The sequence below is a fragment of the Aptenodytes patagonicus genome, chromosome 10, assembly GCF_965638725.1.
Source record: "Aptenodytes patagonicus chromosome 10, bAptPat1.pri.cur, whole genome shotgun sequence".
Taxonomy (NCBI): domain Eukaryota; kingdom Metazoa; phylum Chordata; class Aves; order Sphenisciformes; family Spheniscidae; genus Aptenodytes; species Aptenodytes patagonicus.
In genome coordinates, this window is record NC_134958.1 from 6,698,361 (window position 1) to 6,715,723 (window position 17,363).

Consider the following 17,363-nt stretch of genomic DNA (forward strand, 5'->3'; position numbering starts at 1 on the left):
AGTGGAGGACATTGTATGAGCCCACAGGCTTTGCTGCATTTGTGCAGAGGTAATTTTTTACTGTCTCTTGTTTCTTTCCTCCCAGAAGTCAAATCCTTTCCTAGGGCACCTTCTAGCTGCTGCAGTTTGCTAGCGGGGTGATTGCTGTCGTCGGTTTTGCGAGGATGCCAAGTGCACCTGAAAATTTGAGGATGGTTTTAGAGGAGCGTGGCAGGGAGATGCTCGGTGAGTGCCCAGGGCCCTTGGCAGGCCAGAGGGAGGAGGACTGCAGGGAGAGATGCCTTCCAGGGGAGCTTTGCTAGAGGAGGAGCAGCACAGCACTTGGCCACTGTGGAAGAAAATCCTATAGGAACTACAACAAGGCAACGGAAAGTCGTGGGTAACACTACAAATCCCCCAGCATTTTCTGCGTTCTGCTTTGTCCAGGTATGAACTGAAGCCTTTGGAGGAGTTTATTTTCTGTGGGTGACATAACTAGTTTGAATTCAGCCTTTTTAAAGCCAGGAACATGCTACTTTTATGCTCTGTAGCTGTTCTCCTCTTTCTCCCCAGTAGCTTCGCAACATGCCAAGCGTGGGCCGGAGCAGCCCTGGCTTTGCCTGGAGGACTCCCTGAGCCCCTGCTCTTGGCAGTGCACCATCCCCCTCTGAAAGCTGCTCTTGCACAGGTCCCTCCTCTCATCTGCCAGTGTCCTTCCTCCATCCAGGTGTGTTGTGACCGCCTCAGGTAGGGAGGCAGAGCGGTACAAGAGGGAGTTGGGTGCCCCAGCACCCTGCCTCCATCCCGGTGCCTGATGAACTGGGCGGACGCTTCTGGTTGCATGGGATGGGGCTGGTGAGGATGCGCTGGCGGTGTCGGCATCCAACCCCGGGCCTGAGCCCTGCCAGAGGACAGCCCAGCCCCGGGGGTGCTGGAGCCAGGGGATGCGTAGGCCTGGGGGGGTGAGAGCCAGGCAGGTGGCAGGGAAGCCCTTGCAGAGCTGGCCAGCTGCTGTTTGACATGATTTTAGGGCGTTAATAAAAGCAGCGGGCAGCGCTGCATCCCTCCGAGCGCCTGCTCGCCGCCACCAAGCTGGTCATTTGATAGCTCCTCGGTGCTCCTCAAAGGCGTAAAATGGAGCGATGCTGGATTAGATGTACCTGCTGCCCTTGGCGAGCGCTGGGGAGATACGGTCCTCACCCTCCCGCCTCCGGCCTGCTGGCGCCCAGCGCCGTTGCCATGGCAACGGGGAGAAACAGCCATCCACATGGAAACGGCCTTGCTGCGCCCAGCAACCGATTCGGGGGAAAATGGTTTAAATGGTGAGTTTGGAGAGGTGAGGGGCACCGACACCCCTGCGGCAACCAGCAGGGAGCCCTGGCCCACTCCACTGGGCTGAACCCACATCCTGCGGGATCTTGCAGCATCGGCACCGTCCCCATGGTGGGACACCCCTCCTGAAACACCGGCATCGCCCCCGTCGCAGAGCCAGTGCGCGCTCTCACGTCTCTGGCCGTGAAGGATGGTTTTCATTGCTGCTGCCCTATTTTTTTGGGGCTCGTCCCGAGGTCAGGGTAAGGTCCAGATTAGCTGTGCTGATACCTGCGGCAGCGTAGGTAGGTCACTGGTTCAGCCCTGACCGGTGAGTCCTTAATGCTAGTAAAATCCCCCTTTGTAAGGGAGAAGGGGCAGCTGGCCGCCAAACAAGGTCTCCTGTAACATAGGGCAGACAAATGTGTCGACAGTGTGACCGTGCAGTGCAGCCCGTCTGGCTTCGGGCAGCAAAGTCCTAGTTAATCTCTCCTCGTCCTGCCTCCTACCCCTTATCCTCCCCAGACAGTGGTTCTGCCCACGCCTGCTTCTTCCCCAGAGAGGGCTCAGATTTGAAGGAGATGTCGGTGCCAACCCGCTGGCTCAGATAAGGGCCGGGGAGAGCAGCTCTGCCGCACGGGTGCTTGAGACCCAGCAGGGCATTGTCCCAGTTTTACACTGGCCCTTTGGTGACAGCGGTACTGCTCTTGGCTGCAGGATCGCTAGGAAGGGGATCTCCCCAGCCGGTTGCACTGCTTCTCTTGCAAGTATTTCGGTAAACAGGGCTGTTTTTACAACCATGTCCAAGGGCAGATCGTTTCAGAGCATCTCCCAGCGCTGGAGCAGGCTGTTGGCGTTACAGAGAAGCCCAGAGGGCTGGCCCGTCTCAGTCGTTTGCATTCCTTTGTTGGTTTGACCCTGGCAGCTCAGGAAATTGATAAATTACTTCTGTGGATTCGGCAGGAGCAAAATGAAAGGCAGCATCCAGGTCTTGGGAAGGGGCTGCATGAGAGCCACGGCTGGCAATTAGGAGAGCAAGTTGTTTGCCTGCAGGCTGGTGCGTGAAGAGATGAGAGTCCTATTTTACCACCTCATCTCAGGACCTGCTGAAGGGGCTGGAGATGAGTGGCTGGGGGATGAAATACGTGTCTTTCTCCTGCCCAGGGCCCCAAGTTTTATTTGTTACCTGGAGTCTTGCGTGCGGTGGGAAGCCTGGCCTGCTCCTGCATGGAGGAGTGGGCAGAGGGAGAAGGGGCCAAAAGCTGGAGTCTTTAGTGATGTGGCCGGGAGGTACGGTGCATGTCAATCCCAGCCGCTCCGGCTTAGAGTTTGGCTTTGCAAAATGAATCGTTAAGTGGTGAAGCACAGAGGAGGGATTTTGGAGCCAGCTTGGAAGGGGAAGGAAGGATTTGAGGACTTCATTGCCGCTTGGAGACGCTTTGGAGCAGTTTCTAAATACAGCTTTTCGTACCTTCTTTAAAATGGTGAAGTGAAAGCCCCAAAGAGCTGGTCATGCTGGCAGGGAGGGCTCCCAAGCAAGGCCACCCTGTGCTTCTGACATGGAGGTCTGGCTGGGAGAACAGCAAAGGGGAGTGCATCTAGCCCAATCCTGAAGCATACCTGCTGCAGGAGAGCCCTTCCCTGCATCCTTCTCCTAATCTGTGCTGACTCTTGGACCACCAGCTGGGAGATTTTTAGCCTTAGAAAAGGGGTTTTTTTAATGTATTTTTTAATGTTGTATTTTCCTGCATTTTTGCCTCCATGTTCTCTCTCTTTCCCGACCCACCTTTTCATTGCCCACATCTTCGCTGAGCATTCAGCCCCTCGCACCCAATCCCTTCTCCCTTCCTCCTCCTTTCTCTAGAAAAACAAGCTGTGAAGCTGGTCCTGGGAGCAGCTATCCCAAGTAACGGCTGCTAGGGCTCTGTAGCTGCCGAGAGGTTTGGGTCCAGGTCCCAGATCTGTGCACAGCCTCTGACTCTCAGTAGATGTAGGTGCAGGAAGGGAGTTACGAACTCCAGAGAAGGGAAAGGACCCTGCCGAGTGGCACTAGCGCAGGGGGAGCTTGGAGAGCACAGCAGAGGAGGCGTGAGTGGTTTCAAAAAAAGGGAATAGCATCGAGGCTTGGCTCTGTTATGCACCTCCCCAAGAGGACCCCGCAGCCCCGCTTCACCATCAGCACGGGAACTCGGATGCTATTAGGCAGTTCATTAGTAAAACCTCTGAGCAGTTTCCACTGCCATTGAGTACCCATTAATGCCTCTTGAGGGGAGAGGAGAACATTGGAAAAGCACAAAAACAATCTGAGGGTCCTTGATCTCTTTTTGGTCTGAGAGGTCATGGGCTGAGGTTGGAGGGGCAGCTGGGAGGAGAAAAGGGGCCGGGCAGGGACGCCAGGCATGAAAGCAGCACCGTGATTATCTGCCGAATCTGAGTGCAAAAGCATAACCTGACTTGAACTGCTACTTCTTAAAGGCTCCCGAGGGGTGCTTTAGGGTTACAAACACCTACTCACCAGCCCGCTTTGTGCACGTCCCAAGGCCAGGTATTCCCGCACCAGAGGGAAAGCCAGCAAAACCTGCGCAGATGTCCCTAACAGCTGCAGCTGGGCTGTGGTAAACCACCCCTGCTGCTACAGTTTATTAGCACTGCAGGGTCTGTCCCCCTCTCCTTGCTTGCTTGTGTGTACAGTCAGCTGTTAAAGGACACTGACATCACTTTATTAATGGTTTAATTGAATCTTGCAAAGGGATCGAAATTGGCTGCCTGACTTGTCACCGAGATGCTCACATAAGAAATAGTAAATCACCAATTCAGCAGATAAAGCTGCAGCTCTAGGTAGAAAGTCCTTGTTGCTGGGGTTAGGGAAATAATTCCTCTTTGCAGAATAATATACTATTAGGGAGAAGGCTTGGGGACATTTTTCCAAGCCGCCAGGTGCCATCCCTGTCCAAGGGAAGGATAACTGAGTTAGACTAACTCCCCAAGGTCGTATGGCACTCATTAAGGGGTAAACAGGCCTGAGGTAGCATTTTATCTGCGAGTCTGTTTCGTGTTTCACCCCCTATGCGATGGAGAAAGGTCCAGGTGGTATTTTAAAATGGAGGGCAAAACCCGAGAACGACCGGGGTTTAACCAGGATGAAGCTTTGTGGTCAGTAGCAGCTTCTGAGCTTGTTTCACAGAAAAGGGCTTCTTTGAGCGTAGGGAATCGAAAGTTAGGAGGGAGCGGAGAGAAAAATGTCCCAAAGCAATGGGGAAGCCCAAAGGGAGTGGATGTGACCCTAATGAAGGCGCTAATGCTGTGGCTGTGCTACTGACAAGTGAAGTAATTACTGCTCAGGAGGAATGTGAGCCAGTAGAAAACAGTATGCCACCCAGGCGCCAAGAAAAGCAATTAGAACTGATAAACACCAGTGGCTGACTAAAACCAGGCTCTTAATTAATAGTTTCATCTGAAGAGTAAGGAAATCATTAAGTGCTATTGGTGTCTATTAATTCCCTGCAAGACGAACAACAATAGAGTTTTAAGACTTCTTTCACCGTACAGCGTGTGCAGGAAGGAGCGACTGAGCCCTTGCACGAGGTGGGAGAGCTTGCTTTATGTAGCTGTGCTCTCCCACATCACTGACGGCTGCCCCAGAGGCCTGGGATGCGCTGCAGAACGAACAGCTCAGACCGAGCATTTAGTTAGGACGTGGCTTTGGGGGTGCTCCATCAGGGCAGGAGGGAAGGTGGGTGGAAAGTGTGACTTCTGCGCAACTGAAGCACTGTGCCGGGGAGCTCAGGGAGGGTATGCAGAGCTGGGGGTTTGGAAGACAAACAAATATTGGACGATACTGTACAGATCCAGCCACTGAACCATGGAAAATAGCGTCAGCCTCTTCTGTCCAGGTTGGAGAGTTCTATATAAATGTCAGCTGGAGGAAGAAATAAGGGTAGGTACACAGAACTAGGCAGGGCGGACAGCGAGATAAAACTTCCAACTGTCTCTAAGCAGTGGTGGTGTATTCGTAGAGTTCATAAAATGTTCACAAATGCTCAGAAACCAGGAGTGTTAAGGAGCGGCCTTTACAAAGGGCACAGCCTTGATTCTAAGTCTGGCTAAGACAAAGATTTATTCTCGTTGCTTTCTGACTCTCGAGTCATCCACCCACTCTTCCCTGAATTTCGGAAGGACTGCTGATCTCTTCCCAATCTTATTTTTCAATTTGTTCTATCATCTTTATCTGACGTGGGCACTTCTGCATTGGTGCAACGAGCAGCTTGTGGTAGAGAGCGGTAGCGTTTGGCTTTCTCAGTGTGTTAGACAAGCCTGCCAGCGCGGACTGGTGCTCCTCCTTTCTCAGGGCTGGTCACTGTGCTCGGCGCAGAAACCGGTCCAGCCTTGCTGTAAGGCACATCAGTGTTCATGCAGGCCTTCCCCAGCTAGCTGCCCGGATACTGGGAGAGTGAATCTTTGCAGTTGAGAGCTGATCTGGTATCTTCTCCTTAAAAAGGGGAATATGAAGTCACTAGAAGCTCAGCCATATTTCTGGAGCGAGGGGGAAGCTCTTCTAGTGTGTCAAACATCTATGGAAGAACCTCTCTTCCTCGCTGTCGAATCTGTGATAGCTCAGGGAACTTCCCTTTAAGAAAACCTACCCTCTCGTCAAATTCAGACAGTTGGGAGTAAGGGAGGGGATTCATCTGAATCTTGTTTTCTTCTGTCAAATGCAACTCAAGAGGCTCTTCTAAGCAGACTGCTTTCTTTCAAAACCTGCCGTATGCCATTCAGCCCCATGAAGGAGGTTCACTGCCTTGTTGCCATGGTACCCTTTCTCTAAAGAGGAAGGGAATAGTTAATTATGCAATTTAAGAAACTAAAGAGGAACGACAGAAAGAGAAATAACAGAAAGGAAGATTCTGGGTTTGTGGCAGAACTGCTGGCTGCACCAAAATACACTCTGTTTACAGGTGAAATATTTGCCCAGTGCATGCTGTATGCAGCCAGGGCTTCTCTGGCAGCGTGGATTTCAAGGAGGTGCCCTTTGCTAGGCGGCGTGCCTCTGCCATCCAGGAAATCAACCCTGTAGTCAGTTACTGCTGTTACCTTCCCTGGTTAATGCTCCAGAGAGCCTCAGACGTATTTTCTTGGCAGAAATTTTCTCTGGATGGAGCTGGGGCAGCAATAATACATCACAGACCCATGACAAGCTCATGCTGCCTGTGGATATACAGAGGTACAGTTCAAGACTCAAGTGTTTTAAATCTCCCTGGCAGCATTTCATTGTTCCTCAGGCCTGCTAACCCCCTGCTTGCTTTCCCCAGGATCCCAGAAAATCCAGTTCATGGCACACAAGGCAGGACCAAAGAGACCGCAAGCATCAAAACTGGCAAGATCCCAGCCCCTTTAGAAGGGCTGGCATCTTCCATTTGCCAATAGCACGGGCAGGCCAGCTACAGCTTGGGCGAAACAAAGGACCGCGACAGATCTTTACCAATAATGGATCCAGACTACAGTGCTCTCCATGCTGGGTGAACAGGGAGAGTTGCCTCTCGCACGGCCCACTGAGCTCTGCAAGCCAGGGGGAAGGGGAAGAGTTACCCCATGCCTTGCTTCCAAATGTGTGCAGTGAGAGAAAGAGGGAAGGAAGATGATGTGAACCCATGCAGTTGTTTACTACAGATGATGAGAAGGAGATCTAGACCTCAAGCTCCCCTTCCACGTAACAAGGGCAATAATAGCACGGAGGGCTAGACAAGAGCCACGTACGGCGGTAAGAGGAAGAGAGCAGCTGAGAGGCAGTAATAATAATCCAAAATACTTCTGGGAACACAGCAGGAACGGCTGTCAAAAGACCAACATTTTAATCAACAAACTTTGTACACAAGAGGCTTCCCACTAAGGGAGTATACGTATTCCTGCTTTTACCACCAGCGTCTACAACCTGGGCTTTTAAGGCCCAGGATGGTCTCACTTCTTCAAGCTTTCCTCAGCAAGTATTTCCAGGGAGGGTGGCTTTCCAGAATCTGTCACAGGAGCAACATTCAACCCAGTCCCTGTTGCATGAACTGATGTTGAAAGCTGCGTGTCTCTTCCACTCCCCTCTCACATTCGCCTGGCTTTCCGTGGGCGGCAGCCGTTGTGTGGAACCGGGGTGTTGTCGGTGATGGAGATGACCTCCAAACCTCCCATAGTCAAACCCTTGATGGCAGCCTGGAAGAACAAGACAGTAAATGACACGCTGTTATCAACACACTGAACAGCAGAGAAGGGAAAAAGCTTAGGGGAAAATAGTTTGGTCCCCTATCCGAAAATCAACTTGTTCCAATGGTTGTACTTTGTAATTATCTTAATAAGTAATTCGTATCAGAAAACCCAGAAAACCCATCTGCTCCAGTCCTTTCACCAGCATTCCCATCAATTTTCCTACTTTAGTTGGAAGAAGTCCCAAATACAGCTTTTATTCTGCCTCCAAAGTGATATTACTCTAAAATTCTAATGATTCTAGAATTTCATTACTAGGCACTTGAGTGATGAATTCTTTACATCACCTTCAGAAAACCCAAGTTAATAGGTATAGTCATGAGACCAGCCTGAACTTGAAAAACCTGGATGATGCCTGGAAAGAAAAATATGAAAAGAAGCTCTGACACCTACTTTGCGTCCTGGTCCCAGTCCTTTCACCATGACTCGTACGTGCAATACGCCCTTCCCACGTGCTTTCTGCGAAAGGAAAACTGGTTAGTGTTCTCTTTGCTATAACTACTGCTGCTCTGGCTCCCCTGGAGTCTTTCATTCCCTTTTGACCCACTATCATAGTATTCTTTAAGTAAAAATAAAGAGTAGGCAGTAACGGGTACAAAAGACAAATATGGGGATTATTGCACAAAGACACTAGGAGAAAAGGAGGCCTGGATACAGCCATGGCAGTTTCAGGAGAACTTCTGTGCTAGGCTGTCAGCTCTGTGTACAGAGAAAGCTCTAAGATCAAAGTACCTGTGACCTAAAGCCAGGGCAGAAAATGACATATCCAGGGATACGTGACTGAACTGGCAAGGGACTAACAAGGACTAACTCAAAGCTGTTTTCCCTTCTCTAATGCAGCGACTTCTCTCCTGTGATCAGTGGATTCCTTCTAGAGGGTAAATGAGAAAAGCAGGCAAGCTTTATATTTGCTGTGCAGGAGTCCACACCTTCAGTGCAAAAATTCTAGGGGCTTGCAAATTGACAATGAAAAACACCTGCTGTAAAGCATAGCCATGCTGCCACCACGTGGATGGAGCTCCTCTGGGCCTCTCGCTTTCTGTGTTCTGGTGCAATTAATGTACTAACAACTTTAATGGTTACAGAATAAATCTGGCCAAGCACAGCTATGCAGCTATTAGGAGGCTCCGATGAGCACAGATTAATAGTGAAGATGTTCTTATATTCCTCTGAGTCAACCACAATAAGCTGTTGGCCAGCAGTGGCACCAAACACCTCTGACATGAAAGGCTGGAGCGAGTTCCACCTAATTTAGGATGAGGATTTTCAGCTTAACCTTGCCTCATTCTGCTGTAATGAGGACTGTGACACAGCCAGCCTCTTCTTCTCCTGCCACCTGGACACCCACGTGGTTTTTTAGAAACAGTTACAGTAAACTGTATGCAGCTGGAAACTACACATGCAAGGACATCACCTTCTCTGACTGGAACTGCTGGCAGCAGCTCAGTTCTCCTGTGGCAGAAAGCAAATATAAAACATTCAGCCAGTAATTACAGCCGCTTCTCAGTCCCCTACAGTGCAAAAATTGAACTGCTGCTGATTCAGGGGCTACATTTCCAAAATGGCTGAGAGATGTTCACTTACAAAAAAGGAGCTATGCAAACTGGAGGTAGAAAAGGATAGGCTCCAAGTTACACTTCCCAGTCACAACCTGCACAGCTAAGTTCACAACCTGGGCATTTCTGACTGCTGTTTCAAACACACTTTGCCTGTGTGAAGATGTGCAGTGTGTCAGATGAAGCTAGGGCAACTGTCAGCAAACAGGAGTGTGCTGCTCGAGCGCTAAGGAACAGAACTCTGGACTGCTGCCTGTGAGCGAGGCATGTACCCAGGCAGTGGGGGGAGGCAGTCAGCGATCCCCTCTGGGAGGGTGAAAACCGTCAGTGCAGACTCACCGCTGCTGCCGCCATGGCTGCGGTCTGGGCCGCGATGGCAGTTCCCTTCTTGGCATTCTGGAAGCCTTCTGTGCCACAGGACGTACGGGCAAACGGCCTGTTGTCAAAGCTGACCACTTGGATGTGGGTGCTACAGAAAGAGAGGGGCAAAAGAAAGCAGCAAGCTGGAACAAAACTTTGTTCTCCAGTTTCTTCTCGCTCACCTTACTGGCGCGGCTCGCCACAGGACTCCCGTCTCCCTTCTCCAAGCCACCCTAACTCAGCACTCCCTTTCGAGGTACCCCACTTACAGGAACCCGCTGCAAAGACCTCCCAGCAGTGACCTTCTGGCCACCCTAGAGAATCTGAGTGAGGTGGTGAAACCCTTCTGGATAAGGTATACTTTATCCAGGTACACCTCAGATACCCCTTAGCCCTTTCAGACCCACCTCTCACTGAGCATTTTACCTCTTCCGTTTATTAAAAAAATGCACAAAGCATTTCTAGAACTTGAAAGAGCCTTAAGAAACAGTAAAATACCACACTAGGAATCACTAATGAAACACAACCATTTCTCATGGAGAATATGACAAGTTTTTCAACAGCTGTACAGCTGTAGTGCTAGAGCGGAGGGCTGGAAGTAACCTGCCATTAAAGCTGTCAGCATCTAATTATTCATATCAGAATGTAGTCAAAACGTGTAATAACAATCTTATTGCTGTTAAAGACACTGTAAGGACAGTTACGCTTCCTGAATGGCACTGAGGTTTGAATTCAGTATCGTCTTCTTCCCAGTCAGGAACACCACTCCCCTGGCTTTTTTCTTTTGAGCCTTTTGATCAAAACGATGACTGCCCAAAGCCCGGGGATGTTACAAGCTTTTATTTCGCATGACAGCAGGAATGGAGCAGCTCATTTGCTTACTTGTTGTACGTAGCTTTGATGTGAGCTATTGGGATCTCTTCATAGATCTTTCCATCCCATCTCATGGAGTTCCTCTGCAGGATTAAAGGGCTGAGGTGCAAAACAAGAGTTATCAGGCACTCGCTCTTTAAATTTTGTAAAGTTTTATTTCATATTAGGAAGGAAAGAAGGGATCAAGTCTCCAAAAGACACAAGCTGAGTTTGTGATTGAGTCAAGTCACTTCCCTTCCTTCCTCGGCTGAAAAACCACCGAAGGCGATAAAACCTCCCAGCAAGAGGCAAATGGCAGAGCCCGCCCGGCGCGGCCTGGCCGTCTCACCTCAGGTCGGTCGCGCTCTGGTTCTCCGCCTCCTTCGCGGCCGCCGCCTCCGCAAGGTCCTGCAGCCTCTGGGGGCCGGTGCGTAGGCCGCGGCACAGGGTGGCACCGCGGCCCCTGCGGGAAAGAAACGGCAGCGGGCGGTGAAGGATACCGGGGGCCTCCCCCGGGCGCCGGGGGCGGGCCCAGCGGGACCTCCTGTGCCGGCCGCCATCGCGGGGCGGCAGGGCCCCAGCGGTCAGCCCAGAGCGAGGAGGGCCCGGCCCGGTCTCCCCCCGTCACCGCAGCCCGCTCCCGCCGCCGCCGCTCACCCCCAGGCCGCCCCGAGCAGCCGTTGCCAGGCGACCGCCAGCGCCGCGCTCATGGCGGCTCCCGCAGGGCGCCCGGAGAGGTCGCCGCAAGGCAGGATGGGAGCGAGGGGGAAAGATGGCGGCGCGCGCCGCGGTGCATTGTGGGCTGCGCGGCGGCGTAATGGCGGCGCCCAGGCGGCGAGCGGCGGGTTGGGGTCGGTGGCTTTGTACCGCTGCCGCGCCTCGGCCGTGGCGGCTCTTCGGGGCGATGTGCCTGCTGCGGCCGCCCCGCATCACGCAGCCCCTCGAGAAGGAGGAGGAAGAGATAGCGGCCCTCATGGGGCAGGTAGAGGGGGGCGCTGGGGGCTTGCCGACAGGAAAATGGCTTTCTCGGGCCTGGAGCGGAGAGCACCCTGCGGGGCTGGCAGCCGCGGGGGGTGACAGGCCGCGGGGCCGGGAGGAGCTGATGGCCCCGCGCAGCCAGGCTGGGGGCACCTCGGGTGGTGTCGCTTCCCGCCATGAAGCGACGCTGGGTGCTCCGCGTGCGATTTGCTGCCCGCACCGGCTATCGTGGGTCTCTGTAACGCTCCCATCGCCTTCCTCAGTGTCGTTGATGTCCCTGACAGAGGCTCTTGCTGCGAGCAGGGAAGTCCTGCTCAAGCTCAGGGAAATTCCCATCATCTTCCATTCAGTGAGGTAGAAATAGTTTAATTCTGCTTGCCAAGTCCAGCCCATAGCGCTGGTGCCTTAACAATTCTCTGCGTTGCCCTTCTAGATAGAGCTGGAGAAAAGCCACTATTCAGATCATGAAATCCGCAAGCTGGAGGAGGAGGAGCAGCTCAGGAGAAGGAAGGAGAGCATGTACGATGATGATGAAGCACCCGGCAAAACGGTCATCATGGCTCAAGACCTGGAGGACAAGTGGGAACAGAAGTTACTGCGGTTTGAAGCTGCTCCGCGGATAACAGGTACGGGCTGAAGTTCGTGGTGGGTGAGAACACCCCGATTGTCTGCCAAACACAGCTAAGTGCAATTCAGTGGAGGGGAGACATTTGCTGAGCCTTTTTGTGTTGTAAAGAGGGTCATGACTCCATGGCAGCACCATTAGCACGCGAGGAATTAACTGGCTGACAAGGGAATCGGTCTTCCCGTGTTGCAAAGTACATGTTCACACAACCTTATCAGAGCAGAGCGGTGAAAATGGATGTTGTTTCCAGACGAGAAACCTCGGATTGTTTGGTTCCCGAGCTCCCCTAGGGCTCTTGTTGATTTTTGTCAAGCTGGAGATCCAGGCTGCTTGCTGTAAATTCCCTTTGGAAATGAAACAGGTAGAGTGCAGTCTAGCAGTGGGTTCCAGCTGAATCCTGCGTTGGCTTCCAGAGCGACTGAGAGCATTTCTATCTAGATTTTTGTCTTGTTCCGTGTATCCATGTTTGTGTATTATTGCTGGAAGGGTGTGGGATGGAGAGGGGTGATGAATCGAGGGGATCAGACCAGTGCTGCCAGGAGACTTTGTTTCCAGCATGTGTTGGTTTTTGGCAGATGCTGATAAAAACAACAATCGAACATCGTTGAACAGGAAGCTGGACAGTAACCTGATGCTTCTGGTGAAACAGAAAATCGGTAACCAGGAGCTGTGGCTCCTGCCTCAAGTGGAATGGCAGCCTGGAGAGACGCTGCGAAGCACAGCTGAGCGAGCCATGGCTATGTTTTTGGGTGTGTAGTTTGCCACGTGCCTGGCCCTCCCTCCTCTTTGGCCCAGTGGTTTTCTTCCCGTGCCCTATTTGATGGATATTTGCCATCTGCTGTAGGGAAATCGCCTCCCATCTGCTGGGAAAGGGCATTTCATGGCAGAGGGACGGAGCTCAATGGGGTGTGCTTTCTGGCAAGAGCCGTGATCCTGGGTAGTCGGCTCTGTAACCGTGTACCGTTGCAGAGCAACTGCAGTGTGTGTGGGGCTGACTGGGCTGACAGACTGCCAGTTGGGATCTCTGGCTGCCAGCTGCTGCGGTGCTGGGTCTGGCCCTTGCAGTCTGATGCTGGAGCATCACCAGACGCCCCCTGAATGGTCTAGGCTTGCTCCAGGTATACAGTTTCTCTCTCCCTCTTGTAGCCCTGTGGCAGCTTTTGTGACAAATGGGTGATGGCAAACCCACGTGTCCTTGCTTTTCACTGTGGGTTGGCAAAGGTTGATACCCTCTCCCTCCCTCCCTCACTCTGAGAGGACTCGCTGGACTCCAGGACAAGTTGTTTTTTCATGAGAAAACATTACAATTGGCAGTATTTCTGCTAAGAAGAGGGAACAGTCAGTCTGAACCAGATACAAGGAGTGGCTTATGCTACCTCTTTGTTACTACAGGAGAGCAGTTACTGTTGCTTTGTGTTTTTACCTCTTGTTTTCTGTTTTCTTTCTCTTGCGTTGCTGGGGTCTTGCAGGAGATCACATTCAAGCCAAAATCCTGGGGAATGCGCCATATGGGATTTACAAGTATAAATTCCCCAGGGCCATCAGGACTGAGGATAACGTGGGAGCCAAAGTATTCTTCTTCAAAGCCTTCCTCCAAAGCAGTGATTTGTCCCAGGCAGAGCTGAAGGAAGACTACCTGTGGGTCACAAAGGATGAGCTGGGAGATTACTTGAAGTCGGAATACCTGAAAAAAGTCAACCGATTCCTTCTGGACTTATAAACGATAGGCTGTACTCCAGCAGATGGGGAAGATGCGGGACGTGGCTCCCGGGAGGAGCACAGCTGCTGCTTTGCATGGTCTGTGTGTATGGGATGTTAACTCGGGCTCTGGAGGATAATTTGCCTTTGCCTTATTTCCCAGTTCTCTTCACTGGGCCTGTACTAAATAAATATTAAAACTTATACTTGGAAGTGAAGCTCTCCTCAGGGAGTTCTTTGCTCTTCTTGAATCCTCCTCCACCTCTTCTGGAAATGCATGTTGTGATCTTTTCCTCTCCCACGTGTGCGATTCCCTGGGGCTGTGGTAGCCGGGAGGCTCGCTCTCCTCACCAGACCCCTGTCATAGTCTGGAGCTCAAATGGTTTCTTCTAAGCAATGGTTAATGCTTGTTTCTGGCACCTGCTCTTTAATAAGAGCAGCACTGGAGGGTTATCTGTGTGTCCAGGTGGGAACAGACCCTCCTGGACACAAGGCTGGGCAAGGTGGGTTTCTGGGGAGCTGGAAGCCGGGATAGTCACAGTTTATTTATGTTTAATCTGTGTGGGAGCTGCCTCTGGCCTAGAGTCCGTGAAGAGCAGCGGCTGTGGAGGACATGGATGCATGAGGAGTAGGCAGCAACTCTTTCTTTAGATGAGTGCTGCTTTCCCACCCACACTGCCCTCCTCTTGAGCCTCGAGCTGTAGCAACAGACACCGACGGAGGGTAACATTGGAGCAGCAGCTCTCTCTCTGGGCTGAGATGCTAATTTCTGCTGGCGGCGGAAGGCTGCTCTAGTATTGCTGCCTCCTGGGAGCAGCCTCAAAGGTGGCTCTGGGGAGTTCTCGGCTCCCATTCCTGCTGTATTAGGCTAGCCCTGCTAACCCAGCCCAGCCAGGTCTGCCTCAGGTAGCCTGCCCCTGTTACTCCAATTTCTTTATTAGAAGATTTATCCTGGGCTTATATGGTGCTGCCTCACTGCTCTGGGGCCGATTCTGTTTTTTTGAGGGTTTTTTCTGGTTGTAAATGTTGCTGTTTGGTAGTCAGAGTGTGGGCCCGGTGCTGGCTGGACCTTGCAGAGAATCAGCCTTCTTCAGCAGCAGGGAGAGAGGGAGCAAATAGCTGTCATTAATCATTGGGAGAGAGTTCGGCCTCCAGAGGTGGAACTGGAGATTGCTATGTATATTTTATCAATCCTTTGGGAGCTGTTGAGCTGCAGTCCTCGAATTAAAGCTATCCTTAATCACTCCACAAGCCATTGGGGTGGGGGGGGTAGCACAGCAGCCTTCTATTTTCTAACACTGGGCAGATTGAGAGCTGCAGGCTTGCCATAATTACCAACAAAACAAAACTTGGCTTCTTGATCTTGAAGCACCCTCGCAGGCCTGCAACGGAGAGCACTTGCAAAGAGGAATTAAATGCGGAGCGGAATACGAGCCTGAAAAACTGCAGATTTTTTGGCTTCTGTTGGAGGTCAGCACTGCTGAAGGGGAGACTACTGCCTTCTCCAGGACTGAAAGCTCTTCCAGAGGGGGAGAGGTGAGTCCTTCCCCTCAGGCTGTGCCCCAGCAGCCTGGGGGGCCATGGGTGCAGTCAGCTCAGGATTAGGCTTTTCTCTACCCCCCTGTTTCAGGCCGTCGCTGGCTCCGTAGCACACGGTCCCTGAGCAGAGCTTTGTGGGCACAGGCTTAGGGCATGCCCTTTGCCAAGGTCTCTGTCCCATTTCCCATGCCAAAGGCAGGTTTTGTGTTGCTGGAGTGAAACTTTAAAAGCGTATGAAATGCTGTTTAATCGGTGCTTATTTGCTCTCAAAACCAGGAGCACAAAAGTGAGAAAAGCTTGCTGATCTTCAAACCCAGGCAGTTCTTATTCTCTGGCTCGCTCAAGCTACAAGTCTTTGGGCATTGTCTGTGCTGAGAGAGGTGTAGCTCTCTCCAGCAGTGGAAAGGTCAGAATCAACAGCCTCCTTCATTTTCTAAATGTTTTTCCTTGGGCTCAGGCCATTGTTCTTACAGGTAGCAGGTGTGGGAGAAGCTTGGTCTTTTCTGGAAGTTGAAATTGTTGTTTTCTCATCACCTAAAACACAAATTCCTGCTCGCAGCCTGCATAGGAACAGTGCCTTTTTTTTTTTTTCTTCCCCTTGCAGTTGATTTTATTTAAAAACCCTCAACCAGTTGCTGCAAACAATCCCAGATCCTGCAACTCGGGTGCTTTTGCTCAGTTCTTCTTCTGTGTGGCCTGTTTCCCTCCTGCTCTGGCCTCAGTGAGAGGGAAGGCAGAAGGATATCATGCAGGTTTCCTAGCAGAGAGGATGGTTTGTATCTTCTCGTCTCCTCTCTACTCCCAGAGGTCCTGCGGTGGATCACTGAGGCTGTTATTTTCCTTTGAGAACTTGGTGGCTGCAGGCTGTCTTTCCACTCAGTGCAAACCTATACCTGTACTCCTTGCAGAGTTGCAGAACTCTGATCAGGCAGGCTGGTGGGATGTGTTTTGCTGGTTACTACTGAAAGGATAGCACAAAGCCTTTAAAACCTTTTCAGAGAGAGCTCTTCTCTCTCCTGGAACAGAAGAAGCCTGTGGAGTCGTGGCTGGGAGAGAGCTCCTGCAGTCCAGCACAAAGAGCAGGGGGAGCATTTCGCTTGTGTTGAGCACAAAACTCGCCTTGCAAACGTGACGGAGAACCAGACAAGTGTTTGCCTGGGTGTTGGGGGAGTCTGGAGCTTGTTTGCACCCAAAGCCTGGAGGGCTTTTCTCACCTTGGCAAAAGCCTCCTCACACGAGATCTCTCTACCAGAACCTGAAGCCGCAGCAAGTACCTGTGGAGGCACCGAGTTTGCTGTGGCTCTTTAGTGCATGGCACAGTTGGATCAATCGAAGAGCTCTCCTGTGAAGTGTGCACCGGAGAGAGGTGTTTTGGAAAGGACCTGTGAGCAGCAATGTGGGGCTCATCTAAGAAGTCCAACGTAAGATCAGTGCTGCGGCTGCCGGGGCCAGTGTCTGAGCGTTATCTTACCCTGACTGTGCACATCGGGGAGGAAGCTGGAGAGCAGTCAGACTGTGGAGACTTTCTGCTCCTCAAAGCCATTTTCAGCACAGGACACTTCCGTTCATGAGGGTGATACACAAAAGCCAGATCATTCCCCCCTCGAAGAGGGAAGGAGGCACGTCAAGGTGACCTTTCCCTGGTGTGATGCAGTCCAGCAGCTGTTGCTAAAAGCCTCCAGGAGCAGAAACAAATGGAAGGATCAGTTGCAGTCTAAAACTCCTGTATCTAAGTCATTGCTTAAGCCACCATGTTAGAAGAGAGAGATGAAGGTTTTCTTTGTGACAAATTGGATGCTAGTACTCCCCTCCAGCGAAGGAGAGATAACAAGTCCTAATAAAACCACTTTTCAGCTTCACAGATACAGCTTTCCTCTACAAAATATCTTCCCTAGCTGACATCCCTCCCTGTCTGTGGGAGTTTTGGGGATTGGCACTCTCTAAGCAGAGCCCCGCTTGTGTGTTTTGTGGTACGCTAACACTGTGAACTGTTCAGAACTGCACACTTTCTCACATAATAGGAAGCTGTTATTTGTTGCTCCTGACTGGCTCCAAGCAACCAAAGGCTTCAACGTTTGGAAGATAGATACATGCAGAGCCAGGAGAGGCTGCCGGAGCCACGGGCTACACCGCTTCCTGCTCCCTGAAAACCTGTAGGAGGAGAGATGCTATTGCTCCCAAATACAGCCATGAGCTTGTTAGAGCAGGGAGAGTTG

At 51.7% G+C, this 17,363-nt stretch overlaps 2 protein-coding genes across 2 annotated transcripts; one reads left to right on the forward strand and one right to left on the reverse strand.

Moving 5' to 3' along the window:
* Positions 1-7,274: 7,274 nt before the first annotated feature.
* On the reverse strand, positions 7,275-11,043 carry MRPS11 (mitochondrial ribosomal protein S11). Its single transcript, XM_076347945.1, has 6 exons — positions 10,965-11,043; positions 10,657-10,770; positions 10,338-10,427; positions 9,435-9,564; positions 7,933-7,998; positions 7,275-7,488 (listed from the first exon to the last, which is right to left on the reverse strand). The coding sequence occupies exons 1-6, from the start codon at positions 11,015-11,017 to the stop codon at positions 7,381-7,383; spliced, it is 561 nt and encodes a 186-aa protein (XP_076204060.1). The 5' UTR covers positions 11,018-11,043; the 3' UTR covers positions 7,275-7,380.
* A 33-nt stretch (positions 11,044-11,076) lies between these two features.
* On the forward strand, positions 11,077-13,826 carry MRPL46 (mitochondrial ribosomal protein L46). Its single transcript, XM_076347947.1, has 4 exons — positions 11,077-11,289; positions 11,719-11,911; positions 12,486-12,659; positions 13,380-13,826. The coding sequence occupies exons 1-4, from the start codon at positions 11,080-11,082 to the stop codon at positions 13,628-13,630; spliced, it is 828 nt and encodes a 275-aa protein (XP_076204062.1). The 5' UTR covers positions 11,077-11,079; the 3' UTR covers positions 13,631-13,826.
* Positions 13,827-17,363: the final 3,537 nt, after the last annotated feature.